At 42.3% G+C, this 13463-nt stretch overlaps 1 protein-coding gene across 3 annotated transcripts in view; it reads right to left on the reverse strand.

Moving 5' to 3' along the window:
- Dner (delta/notch like EGF repeat containing) overlaps window positions 1-13463 on the reverse strand; it is a 314710-nt gene that overhangs the window by 90051 nt on the left and 211196 nt on the right. For all 3 annotated transcript variants that reach the window (XM_087209350.1, XM_087209349.1, XM_004868010.3), the window contains exon 7: window positions 5856-5969. In XM_087209350.1, the coding sequence (XP_087065476.1) occupies window positions 5856-5969 (114 nt within the window). The remainder of the gene's footprint in view (window positions 1-5855; window positions 5970-13463) is intronic.

Genomic DNA, 13463 nt, shown 5'->3' on the forward strand with positions numbered 1-13463 from the left:
ATAAAACAAAAATTAATCAGCATACACCCAACATGGAAACCAGATTTATTCACACTTAATAAGTCTCAATATCCTCCTTCGTTCCCAAAAGGTCAACTGCAGACCATGTGGAATGCTGATGGTCTCAGCTGCTGGGATCCCTCATTGGAGGGGTGACTTGCAGATAACGCCAATTTTTAAAAGAGCAGCATCTTACTTGGGCTTGTTAATTTTATGAGGACCTGCCAGATTTTTCTCATGTAAATCCAGGCCACTTTACATGCTCCTCAGAGAGTGCTTCCACCAAGCTCATGCATAGCGGGATACAGCAAAAACCAACCAAATCCCAGAACTGCACAATGCCGATGCCCATATTAGGTAACACACCTAGATTCTGAACAATATACATTGCCTCAAAGATAACTTTTACGACATGTCTTATTATCACTTGTAAATCCCTTTAAGATGAAAAGCATCACCACTGAAATTTAAGTTGGACAGGAGGATTTATACAGCTAGATTACTCAAGGCTATAAAATGCAGGAAAACAAAACAGTTTGAATAAACCCTTGGAACTTGTTGTAATGGGATTTAACCTACAGGACCTTTGGGCCAACATAAAGATTTAGACCCCTGGTTTTCTCTAGCAGTGCTTTGAGGTTATGGAGCTTTTCTGTATACACATTCCTTGAAACAAGATGGATTTATTGACTTAGGAAGGGACCTTATTCTGAATCAAAGGCTTTTAGGAATAAAGTCCCCTAAAGACAGTAGTCAACTCTATTTCACAAGGAGACAAAGGCTGGAAGGGATGGAAATTTTAAGACTCACTCAAGATGATATGACCAAGGAATCATTATAATAGCGAATGTTTATTCAGTACTATTTGTCAGGCACAGAGGTAAGGGCTTCTTCCTCCTCACACCTTTCAACAACCTTTAACCTAAGCAGCAGGACCCTGAAATTCACATTTAAAACCACTCAGTTCTATTACTTCATCCCTGGGCCCTGATTCAGGTCTCCTGAGCTCCAGGCCAGAGAAGCACACCAGTTCACCACACCGAGCTACGCTGCGGGAGTTTCTGTGCTGTAAGAGCTTCAGGACCAGACAGCCAACTCCATTCCAGGCTTGTGTTTTAATGGTCATGGGGTTGAAAGACACGAGCCTCCCGCTCAACTGCAACTCGCCTTCATCATTACAGAGCAAGAGCAATCAATACAAATTCTTTGTGTGGATAATCCAAGCTAGAAAATGTCTAATGGTTTTAAACACTTCAACATTTTTGAATGTTAAAACTTTTAAATGCATTAGATAAAATGTTTTCTCAAAATAGTACGTGAGACCTATGTTCTCACTTTGGTCTCTCACTGCCATATGTCAGCTGTAACAGGTAGGTAGCGGGCAGGTGACGCCATTCTGCCAAGAGTGCTCTGTACAAGGTGGATGTTCCCACCTGCAGGACCAGTGAGTGTCCTTCACTGCTCGATGCTTTAATCATTGTTGATTTCTTTCTATTCTTCATTAATTTCTGTTGTGCTCTTCAAATTTCCCAGGAAAGACTGGTATAAAAATCGAGATGCTGAACTAATGATGGTGCCTTGATATAGAATTCAGATTTACACATACACCTAAACATATATTTTTTGAGATGGGGGTGTCTCACTAAATTGCCCAGGCTGGTCTCAAACCCATGGTTCTCCTGCCATCATCTGGATTACAGATGTGTGCCACCATGCCCAGCTACATAGTCATATATTTAAATATACACATTTAAATGCCAATATGCAGGGATAATTATAATTAGAACAGGTATAATTAGAAATCTTCAGACATAAAGATAATGTCAGGATTTGAAACATAGTCATAAGCAATAATATCAGATTCTAATTACTTATATTTGTTGTAATCATTCCGTAAGGCAGATATAAAAAATATTCGTGGTATTTCTACTTCCACTTCTTATCACCCCTGCTGTAACCAGAATCTGAAACTGTACTTCTCAAATATGGACCTAGTGAAACTAGATTAGAAATTCAAAGAAAAGCCAGAAGTTCTTGATGAAGGATGTAACCTTAGAGTGGGAGAAGTGCAGATACCTGTCCCTCTGGTGTCTGACTTTGTATTTTGGAAACAGGACTTAAGAGAATGCAAGTGTCCAGGTGACAACACTCAGGAAGGAACCTATCTCTAAGGTTCTGGCCCACATCAGATGTGAAAAGACCCTTGAAGGAAAAAGCATCGAGGTAAAAAGAATAGGAAAGAGCCAGGACATGGGAAGCATGGTTTTAACAGCTTTCTCGCCCGGCAGAGATGGTTGTAAAGGGATTCCACAGTCTTTGTCACAAAAAGAAGTATCCTAGAGAAAGAGTGGCATCAAATTGTTGACTTTTATAATTAAATAATCTGCCAAATATTAATTAACCTTCTGCCAACATAAAACATGATGTGTGGATGGGGTGTTAGCAGTAAGTGGGAACAAAAAGATCCATAAAATACATTCCCTTCCCTCAAGAGCTAACTAACAGGGAAATGGAGAAGGCAGAATCCACACAGGGGTTCAAAGGAGCAATGGAAAGGGAACGGGAGCCTCAAAGGCCCTATCCCAACTTCAGAACATTCTGCAGACTTGAGATGTTTGTCAAATTTGCTCTTCAGGCTGTAAAATTTGCTTTCAGGGTGTGGCTGATGTAAGATTCTAGAGCACAGGCTCTTCTCCAGGGTCGAGGTATTCTATAAAATCAGTACCTTCACCAACCACCCTAAGAATAGGGGCTGCTTTTAAAATGCTCCTCACTGGTTATATGCTCGAGCTGAGGAGCCTTGAAACATTTTAGTGAGCGCTTTTAGGCAACAACTAAATCTCTGTTCAGTCTTTGATGGAGAGCGCTATCTGAATGAAAGACTTCTTAGAAAGGCTGTTGGAGAGTTCACCCTACTCTCTCTCCTTCACCCGCCATAATGCCATCCTTCCCCAAGCCCCTCTATCTTACCTCAGAGTTCTGTCAGACCTGCCAGTGTCTCCCCTTTTCTACACTTCCATTTTCTACACTTCTACCACTTGGACTTCTACAATCATCTCCAAACTTTCCTCCTCGTTTCCATTCTTGTCTTTCTCCAACTTACGCTCAACACTGTTCCAGAATGAAAAATTGTAATTTCCCTGCTTGTTTCACAACGGCTTCATGATAATAATCGTGATGAAAACAATAATGGTAAAATAGCTAATATTTCTTGAGCACTTAGCCACACAGTGTGCTCAGCACTTTATCTGCATCATGTCTCTGAACTGTAACAGACCCTTTGAAACAGGCGGCACTGTCATCACTTTCATTTTACAGATTGAACAGTGAGGCATTGTAAGAAAAGAATTTAAAGTGGTCCACTCGCAAGACAAAATAGTGGGCTAGGGATTTAGCTCAGTGGCGCCACGCCTGCCTGGCAAGCGAAAGGTACTGAGTTTGATTCCCGGTACCAGAAAAATAAAATCAAGACAAAATAGTTAACTCTGAGTGGAAAATTACCGGCAGTTAAAATTGTCTAACTTTCTGACCAAGTTTATGCTTCTAGAAGGTTCCTAAGCAAATGAGACCTTGGGGGAGAAATAAACTAGTAAGAAAGCCTTTGCTGAAAAATGTAGGTATCTAGGAAAAGGAGAATGGCAGAGAATGGTCCATTTTCATGATAAGACAGATGAGGCTAAACAGAAACAGTATTCACAAAGTTGCATGAAATTTCTAAACAGGGACATCTGCTTTTCAAAAGTCCCAGAGTAGAGAACAGACAGCATTCTGAAGAAATCCAAACTCAAATTGGAAGGAGGACCAAGTAACTGTCTTACAGAGAGAAAAAGAAGACTCCGGCAGCCTCTAGAAGTTGGGTCCCCCGTAGTGCTCGGCCAGTGAGGAACTGGAGGAAGGGCCCTGCGTGACAGCACAAATCGCTCAGTGTCACCACTCTGCGTGTGCCTGCTCAGCAGAGGACACGGGCCTTGGGAGACAGGGTTAAAGCCCTGCTTTTGCTGCTGTCGTGTGCATTTCTCACAGGCAGCAACAGGGGCAGTTACTCGGCCAGTGGTGGAACCCGGCCTTAGCCCAACCCTCTGTACCCTCCCCTCCAGGGCAGAGGTCAAGCCCTTCCTTCTGGCCAGCCGTCACCTTCTCCCTCCCCTCTCCTCTACTGGAGTCCTGCCGTGTGGGAATCTCTCCTGACCCCAAGGCTAGGAAGATCCCTTTTGCACATTTTCAAGGTGTCTGTTGCCTGTCATTATATCCTTCCTGGTGCATGCACCTCAGGAGAGCCAGCTCAGCTTCACTAAGTGTTATACCCAATACCCTGAGCAGCACCTGGGGTAAAGGAAATGCTCAGGAAATCTTGGCCAACTAAGAAAATAAAGTCTTAAGTGAAAGGAAGATTCCTAGGTTCTAGTTCAAAGGCCATCCCTATTACCAGTGTGATTTTCTGCAGTCTCCTCCTCTTTGACCTCTGGGGTCTCATTGTAACTATCCAGCAAAAATCAAACCAATCACAATAAATCACTTTAGAGTTGTCCAAGATCTTGTACAAAAATCCCATTTGACCCCAGAAGGACCCTGAAGCCTGCCCTTGACTAAACAGCAAGGTCTACCACCAGAGGTAGGTGGCAACTGACTCTCATTCAGGGGTGACAAAGCTCTGAAACCTGCAAAGTGCTCAGCAGCAAGTGACAGTGATGCTGCTCGCTCTGTCTCAGTCCCTCTGCCTACATCTGCTTGCCTGCCTTGCAAAGAAAGATAAGAGCGGGTGAAGAACAGGCTAGCCGAGCCTGTGTGACCCTGCTGCCTTGATAACCAGGTTCATTACCAGCATGCACAGCTAGAGGGCGACAGCTCAGGGGACCACAGCCAGCACCCCGTACCCCAGTCCTGCACAGGACCCTGGAGAGGAGAACCTGGCCCTGGTGCTGGTGTTCATTTCTCCAAAATGCTAAAGAATATCAGGTGATGTCCTTCACAGGTGCACCTCCTGGGGTCCCAGCACCTGGGTTACCGGGGCAACCACAGTGGCCCCTTTCCATGCCCACTGCCACCCTGGCCTCCTCCAGGCTCTCTGCCAGGGGCAGCAGAAGGTAACTGTGAGTGCAGAGATGCTTCCTTAAGCAGTGGGGCGCTAAATTTAATCTCTGTGCAGATGTGACTCTATTTTATGTAGCTGTCAATGTCACTTCTATGGATCAGGAGCTTACATGATGGTTTTGGGGGGGGGGCCTCTAATACGATGTTATTCTTATAACATTAAAGGTTTAAAGTAAACCCTTTCATAGCATCCCTCCAAGCAAAAATGGGAACAAAACTTCCTCCAAGTACAAAATCACTCCTTCAACACCAGCGTCTACCTGTAATTATTTACCTCCTCCCCCAGGAGAAACTATTCTAACAGTGAAACTATTTTATAAAATAAAAGTAGCCCTAAAGATGTGGCTTTCTGGGTGATTGAATTTTCTAAGACACCATAAAGTTAACATAAAAATCAAAGTAGATGAACTATAGGTTTTTTATGTGAACTGATACCAAAAGCTGAAAAACCTAACAAAAATGGTAATTTTAAGTGAAATTTCACCATTATAAAGAATTCTGTTTTATTATAGAAGTTAATTTTCAGTGTATAAATCAAAATCAGCAAAATTCTTAGCTCACATCTAATATTCTACCATAATCTTCAAGCTATGCCAGCATAGAGCTTTAAAAGGGTATCATCTATATTTTGTTTAAATGAGACAAAATCGGAAGTTCTCTTGTATCAAGTTTTTCATAAATTTAAAGAACAAAGTTGATCAAATTCATGTATGATTTAAAGTGAAAAGTGACAAACATTTCTGGAGCAGTGATTAATATTTTACCTTCTGGACACTGGCAGGTGAATCCACTGAGACTGGAAATGCAAGTCGCTCCATTTCGGCATGGGTCTAGGACACAGTAGTCAACCTTGGACTGGCAAAGCTCTCCAGTGTAGCCTGCATAGAACAAGACGTGCATGTTATAAGAGATGTTATTCTAAAAACCACCATGAGCCAACCCACAAATTGGTGGACTCCACAGTACCCACCCAAGGAAGCAACAGCCTGGAGGCCGTCTTGCAGCTACTCCTTAATCTCATTTAGTTTAATAACCAGGAACAATCACAGCATTCCGGAAGCAGTTAAGAAATCATTTTACTTTGTCTGAGTCTTTATTGCAAAGGGAGGTGTCAGAACCTTCAGAAACTGAGATGACAGACCCAGTCTGTCCCCACGGACAGCTCCTTTCTGACATAAAAATTCATATTCTGCGTGACTAAGTGAGGTGACGCCCACTTTCTCTAGTCCACCACAATACCTACAGAAAAGCTTTAGGAAGATGTCAGATATTAGAGTTTTTAATTTATAATAGTTTTGAGCTAGAAGAGCCTATCTGTGTTAATTCTGCATCCTGACCTCTCACTTTAAAGATAAAGAAATTGAGGCATGTATAATGCTAAGCACATTAATATATTATTCTTAATACTTATTTGAGTCATAGATCCAACTCTAAGATCTCCATGAAGCCAGCCCTCATGGTGATTTGGTTGAATAGTAACATAATCACCACACATATGATAAGAAGGCAAGGATGTAAATCTACTGAAACACCTGGGAAGTTAAAGAGCTTTAAATGATTTTTAGTTTTTTAAATTAATTTTGAAAAAAAGCCTCTCTAGAGAGACAAGTTTAAAGAACAACATCCTAATAGGCTTCTGGTCTTAAAATGGGCAATGATTATGAAAGAAAATTTGGAATAATAACAAAATATAAAAAGAGAGAAAAGGGCGGTGACATTTGTTATGTTATTCGAGTGACAGAGCCATTAATACTCTACAGACAATCCATTTCCCACCATAAATGTTTATGCACAGATATTTCTACACAATTTTAATTACACTGCAACATTTTCCATATCTCCAGGATGCTTTTAACTACACAGAAACTTGTATTTCTGAATTACTAGTTTGGAAAGACTGTCATTAGCTCTTGCATCTGAGATTTGCAAAAATAAATCAATGATATTAAACAAAGTGATTTTCCTGAGTTTCAATTACCTCCCAAACTAGGATAAATTACAGACTGTGGATGCGGACCCATTCGTTTGTAAACCTGCTTTTCCACACGTGCTTCAAAACAGTCTAGAGATTCTAGCTCGTTCAAGGGTATGAACAGATGTTTTAAATAAGCTTGCACCCTAAAAGTTCTAATACCAGGACAAGAGGCTATTTCAAAATTCCAGAACAGAATATTTCAATAAGATAATAATATACTAAGCATATATTTTCAAATGAAAGCTCTAAATTCAAAGTGTAGGGGAGTGAGTTGTTTTTTAAGGGGTGTGCGACAAATAACATTTGGCTAAAAATAATGGCTAATGTTTACCATACAGCAGTTATTTCTATATGAGTTCATCCTCCCTGCAGCCCTATGCAGTCGTACTATTATAACCCACCCCCATTTTACAGAAGAGAAAACTGAGGATTGAGAAGTTCAAGTGATTTGCTGGACCCAAGCCATTAAACACAGCATTTATGGCTAATGCAATACATTATCACCACCATCAACCACAATGGATTTAAGCTGAAGGAAATAGAAAATAAAAGGAAGGAAACATGCATATAGACACACAGAGAGATAAAAAGTAAAATTATAAATATCACGCATAACTTAGAGCCCACGTGTAGTTTGCTTGGGCAGGCTGTGCCAAGAGTTGCTTTTTAATGTCTCTGCCTTCAAAGGTTGTACAATACGACTAGAAAAGCACATTGATGAAAAAGACAACTTGTTACAAGTGGTGACCTCTTATAGGCAGCGTGGCTACAGGAGTGTAGATGCTGTCATGAAGCTTGTCTCTGGAAAGACCTTGGAGTCGTGGCCTTGGAATCACACAAAGCCAGGAGTCACCTACGTATGAGTCCAAAAGGTTTAGCCCTTTCTGCCAGACAGAAAGAACGGGGGAACAATGAAGGATTCTGTGAACTTCAAAGTTCTTTCAAGGAAATTTAAACAACTGCTTTCTTTGGACTTTTTATTTGGGATTTTTCAATGAATGTTTGTTTGTTTATTGCAATACTGGGGATTGAATCCAGGGCCTTCGTACTGAGCTACACCCCCAGACCTTTTTTCTACATTTAATTTTTGAGACAAGATCATGCTAAATCAGTAAATTGCCTACACTGAGCTAGAAATTGCAATCCTCCTCCCTCTGCTTTCCAGAGTTGCGGGACTATAGTTCTCTGCCACCAGGCCTGGCTAATTGGGAATTTGAAGCAAACCTAAAGAGACTAACAAGTAAACCCACATATCCATCACCTAGCTTCAACAATTATTAACATTTTTTATGTTTAATTTCATCTAGTCTCATATTTTCCCCACGAGGGAATCTTAAAGTAAATTTCTTTTCACCTGTAAATATTTCAGTATTCACATCTAACATAAGGAGATTTTTTAAAGATCACTTTTAATGACCTCTTTAATTAATGTTTAGTCACATTTACAAACTCAAACACTTAAGCTATATTTATTAATATTAATAATTTCCTTTTAAGAACTACATTGATAATATACAAATATTCCTGTACACGTAATTTACTTTTATAGGTCTAATAAATTAAATTTTTAAGTGGGGGTGAATATTAAGCACTGTCCAATGCTGCAGCCCTATATACACGTTTTGTAAGATTTCAGTCTGAGAGGCTACCTCACATTTTTAATGTGTTGCGTGTTTGGGGTTGCAACGTTTGGGGTGCTGAATGAAGGTGCTGAAGTCTTGTACAACTTGAGATAATCTAATATTACAGTTTTCCCACTCACAATGCCAATAGTGTTCCTCCAACAAGGAACTGCAGTCTGGGAATAAACACTATTTTGTGAGCTTTTTTCCTGAGCATTTAAAGTCATCAAGGATTTTGAAAGTCTGAGAAACAAGGAATGATTTAAAAAGATCATGCGTAACTAGCAAGACCTAGATTGCATGAGTACATTGATGTGTCTATGACACAAGAATGGAGCAGAAGAAGAGATAATGAGGAGGAGGCAGGGGCAGGGTGTGGCGGGACCACAGCAGCACTGGAGTAACCGGCTGTGGGTCTGCAGAGGACTGCTCAGGACCTGACATCTGTCCACACCAGGCCCATCAAGAGGAGCCAGGCATTGCCGGCAGCCTCGCGTGGGTTACTAGTTGGAAGTTCAAAGAGCTCCGCTGATCCCTGCATCCCTCCACTAGCCGACTGGGGCCATCTCTGGAAGAAGAAGGGAAGAGGGAACGGAACCATGAGCATCTTGTGGCAGGAGTTAGGGGCTGGCGAGTCATTGCTCTCGGAAGCCAGCATAGCACCACTTAGCAGAGGTCATCAGAGAAATCGTACATACGTGATACAAGTATCTGAAGCTCGCCCAAGTCGCCCTTTCTGCACTTTGTGTAGTTGTAGTCACAACCAGATTAAACCTAAATGAGTGATGTGTAGAAATTCAAGTGGAAATGACTATGAAAGACAGCTGGGTTTTTTCTCCCATTCTACTCAAAGGCGGTCTCTTCTCTGAGGAATAAAGTGACCACACCAGTCACGAATAATGTTTCTTTACCCGACCAAAGTGGTCACAGAGACACAGGGGGTCCTGTAGATGCACAAGCAAGACCGTGACAGAGCCAATGCCACAGCAGGGAAGATACGCGAGGGCCGTGTGTGTGTGAGGTGAGAATTTGCCCTGACACACATACCCGAGTGGGCATTTCAGCCTTCAGGATCCACACCATTAGTTCCCAAGGTCGACAAGGCATGGAGAAAAAGCCTGCAAAGGCTCAGAACTATGCGGAAAAGGTGGGAATGTCATTCATACTTTCCTAAAATTCTACAATACTGATGGACTTCTTTTATTCTGGTTCTGAATTCTCAAACCCTGTCCCTTCCTATGGAAGCAGGTTCAGTGAATGTCTAAGGTCCTTTCCCTCCAGCCGGTGGGATGGCTCCTCCTTACAGCGAGACCATCAGCACGAATGGGCCGCCTTCCAAGCTACTGTGACACCCATGTCACACTTTCCATAGTCCCCTGCCCAAGACATCACTGCCTCTCATGGGAGCTCCAGCCATCTCTCCCAGGCCTTCTCTCCACGCTGGCTTTCTTACAATCCACTCTCCACATGGGCATAGCCAGGGAGATATTTTTAAGATACAATTTATACCCAATTACTCCTTTACATAAAACCCTTTAGTGGGTTCCCAAAGGGTCTGGGAAAAAAATCCAATCACTTCACTCAGTGGCTAAAAAATTACAACATGATCTAGCATGATGTGTCCCACATCTTTACCCACTCTCTCCATGGACCACTATCCTATGATCTCATTCTATTCCTAAACACACCTAACCGCTTCTCATGGTCTTTAGCATCCTTTTTACACCGTGGCTTCATTACCAAAGGTGTGGGAAGGGTGCAGGATTCAGCAAAAGCAGTTATAGTCCTTCCCTCCACCTTTGAAGTGTGACATGAACTTAAAATTTTTATGTAACACAGAAATTACTAAAGAAAATGTTTAAAAACTTTTAGAGAAAGGGAGGACTAGTAGACTGCAGTGGAATTTCATCTGAAGGATCTAGAAATAAAAATAGGAGAGATCAGAAATGAACTGCATAAAGGAGTAGAGGATCCAATAGAGGTACATTAAAGTTATCTCTAAAATCAGCCAAGGAGATGTGAAAATGTCTTAAGAAAGTTAAATTTAAAAAGCAATGGAAAAATCCAGCAGAGCAAGGAAGGAAGTTAGCTCCAAACTTAGGGAGGGCTACAAATAAAATTTAAAAGTTACTTCAAGATGTGCTATCAAAAATCACCTGTGGGGGCCCGGGATTTAGCTCACTGGTTCCATCACCTGCTTTGCAAGCACAAGGTCCGAGTTCAATCCCCAGTACCAAAAAAATCCCCAAAAAATCACCTATGTGCCACAGGGGCCTGCACCCCCAATTTGGAAACCCTGCAAAGGGCATTATCCCAGCTCAAAGCGCTCCCCACCCAGCCACAGTGGAATGGGTGGGAAATGATGCTGGTTGCCTTCTAAATTCCAGTCCTGCTCTTCCAGCTACAGCTGGATCAGCTGTAGTTTTTCAAAACTATTCTCCTTCCCTACCCAGTCATTTTTGTGTATGATGTTTATTTCATGATTCTTCTACTACAATAAAAAATATTTGTCCGTGTTGCTTTGGCTGTGAGGGGGAAGCTAGTTGTTTCTTTGGAGAGCTGTCCTGAAAGCTTCCAAGGTGAGAACTGTAGAGCTATTTTTAATGCTTTTGGTCTTTTTATAGTCTGGCCTGTGCTGTGGAGTGAAGCTGCCAGGTGTGGACTACACGCCTGGTAGTGCCAAGAGAGCCACCATTCTGGGTTCACTCCCTCTGGGGAGCTGCGAGATGGAAGGCCTCACATCAGCACACTGATGCAGGGGACACATAGTGGGAATCTGGGCACCATCAAAGATATTCTGTCCCACTCACACCCAATTCCAAAGGCAGAAGGCAGAAATTATTTAACAGGAAAAAAAACCAAGTCATATCTGTTGGCAGGAGAAAAACAAACACATCTGGACAAATGTAAACATGACTTAAAGACCAAAGGCAAAGAAGGAAGGATATAAGAGGTCTGTCTATAAAAGGCAATCAATATGACATAATTAAAATGGGAATGCATAATTAAATAAAAGCACGAGGAAAACTGACATTCAGCAGAATGAAAGAATCAGTCTCAAGGTTAATAAAAGCAACCATATCTGAAAGTAAACAGGCAAGAGGAACAGTGGAAAGGACAGTGGCTCGGGAGTCTGAGTTCCAGGATGGTGCCCAGGATGGAACTGGCCTTCATTTCCATCGTGGGAGAAACGAGGGTAAAGACAGCCCATTCTCAGGACACCTGCAGACTGATTGACAGCAGCTCCAAGCAGCAGGCGCCATTTCTATCCAATGTACCCGAGGCCATGATACCTTGCACTGTGCCTGGCACATCCTAGGTGGCTCAATTGTATTTTGAGTGAACGAAGCATTCATGGATTTTGCAACTGTCAAGGAATATGCCAATACCGTGTGATCTCTTGGGTGTTTTAGAACAGTGGTTCTCAAACATGATCTCCAGACCAGAAGTATCAGCATCACCTAGAAACTACTGCAACTGCATACTGAGCAGCGGTACCCACACCCGCTGAAGCAGGCACTCCAGGGATGGGCCCAGAAATAGGAGTTCGAAGAAGTCCTCCAGTGAGTCTGATGCAAGGTACATGCTGATCCAGAAAGCAAGCAGCAAGCAGTCTTTTAATATCAAATATTAACATTATTCATCTTAGAATTACACGTATAATTCAGATTATGGAGGACAGAAACAAGCTGATGAGTGAAAGTCAAACATGACATACAGGAACGTTTTGATTGTGCTATTGACACATTTTCTTCTCTTTGAGTGGGAGCCCTTAGGCTCAATTATTGCACCTGTCATTGCATCATTTTCAGACCCACGTCCCTGTTCATTAAGGGCAGGTACCTAGCACAGAGCCAGGGACACTGTAAGTACTCATTACATATCAAATTAGCATCTGTCTAACCATCATTTACTACTCTATTTAAATAATCCCTTTCATTCCACTCAAATGGAATGAAATATGAAAGTGCAGTATTAATATAGGCCAGACTTATACGTGACACTTATGGCCTTTAATCTGGTGAACACAAAGTGGGAGAGATTCCATTTAAATCTCTTTCATTACATACGTCCGGGTGACTACTCCTGAAAAGCTGAAATGAAAAGAAAGGAAAAAATGTATTGAGAACTTATGCCATGCAACAATTAAGGGATTGGCTTAAAGATATTTATCAGATGAATCCTAAATTTATGTAATAAGCAAAACTACAAAGGAGGTGTACATTCACTCCTCCAGAAAGAACATTTTGTGAGTTAAAATTCACTTTGGGGGATTTTAAGAAAAGTTGGAGACAGGCCCCACCTTCAAGGAGCTTACACCCCGGACAAAGAGATCAGGCAGGCCCACATGAAAAGGTTACCACGTGCAGGGAACACAAGCAGGGGACAGGGCTCAGCTGACCAGATGCCGGAAGAGCAGGCTGGGTGGAGCCCGCACAACCACTCCTGACCCAGTACATGGGAGCTGAGCAGTGAGCAGCATCTCCACGGGGCTCTGCACAGACTGCAGATGTGGTAAAGAGGTCCTGTGGCTTGGTTCCTCCCTGGTTCAGTTTTGGAAAAAAGCTCGAGTCTCTCTTCCCTTCTCCCCAAGAGCAGGTGCTCTGGACTGCAGAACAGAAGGGAGCTATAAAGCAGCTGTCAAAGCCAGTGGTGGAGTTCAGGGCAAAGGGACAAGGCCCTTGGAGACAGAAGGAGGTAAATGAAAGCTCCGCTCTTTCTCTGTCTGGCTAGTGCTCAGAGGCTACAAAGGGCTGCCCTTTATGGGGCACACG

The sequence above is a fragment of the Heterocephalus glaber genome, unplaced genomic scaffold, assembly GCF_053883595.1.
Source record: "Heterocephalus glaber isolate CG9 unplaced genomic scaffold, H.glaber_assembly_v1.0 deba00001004, whole genome shotgun sequence".
NCBI classification, from domain to species: Eukaryota; Metazoa; Chordata; class Mammalia; order Rodentia; family Bathyergidae; genus Heterocephalus; species Heterocephalus glaber.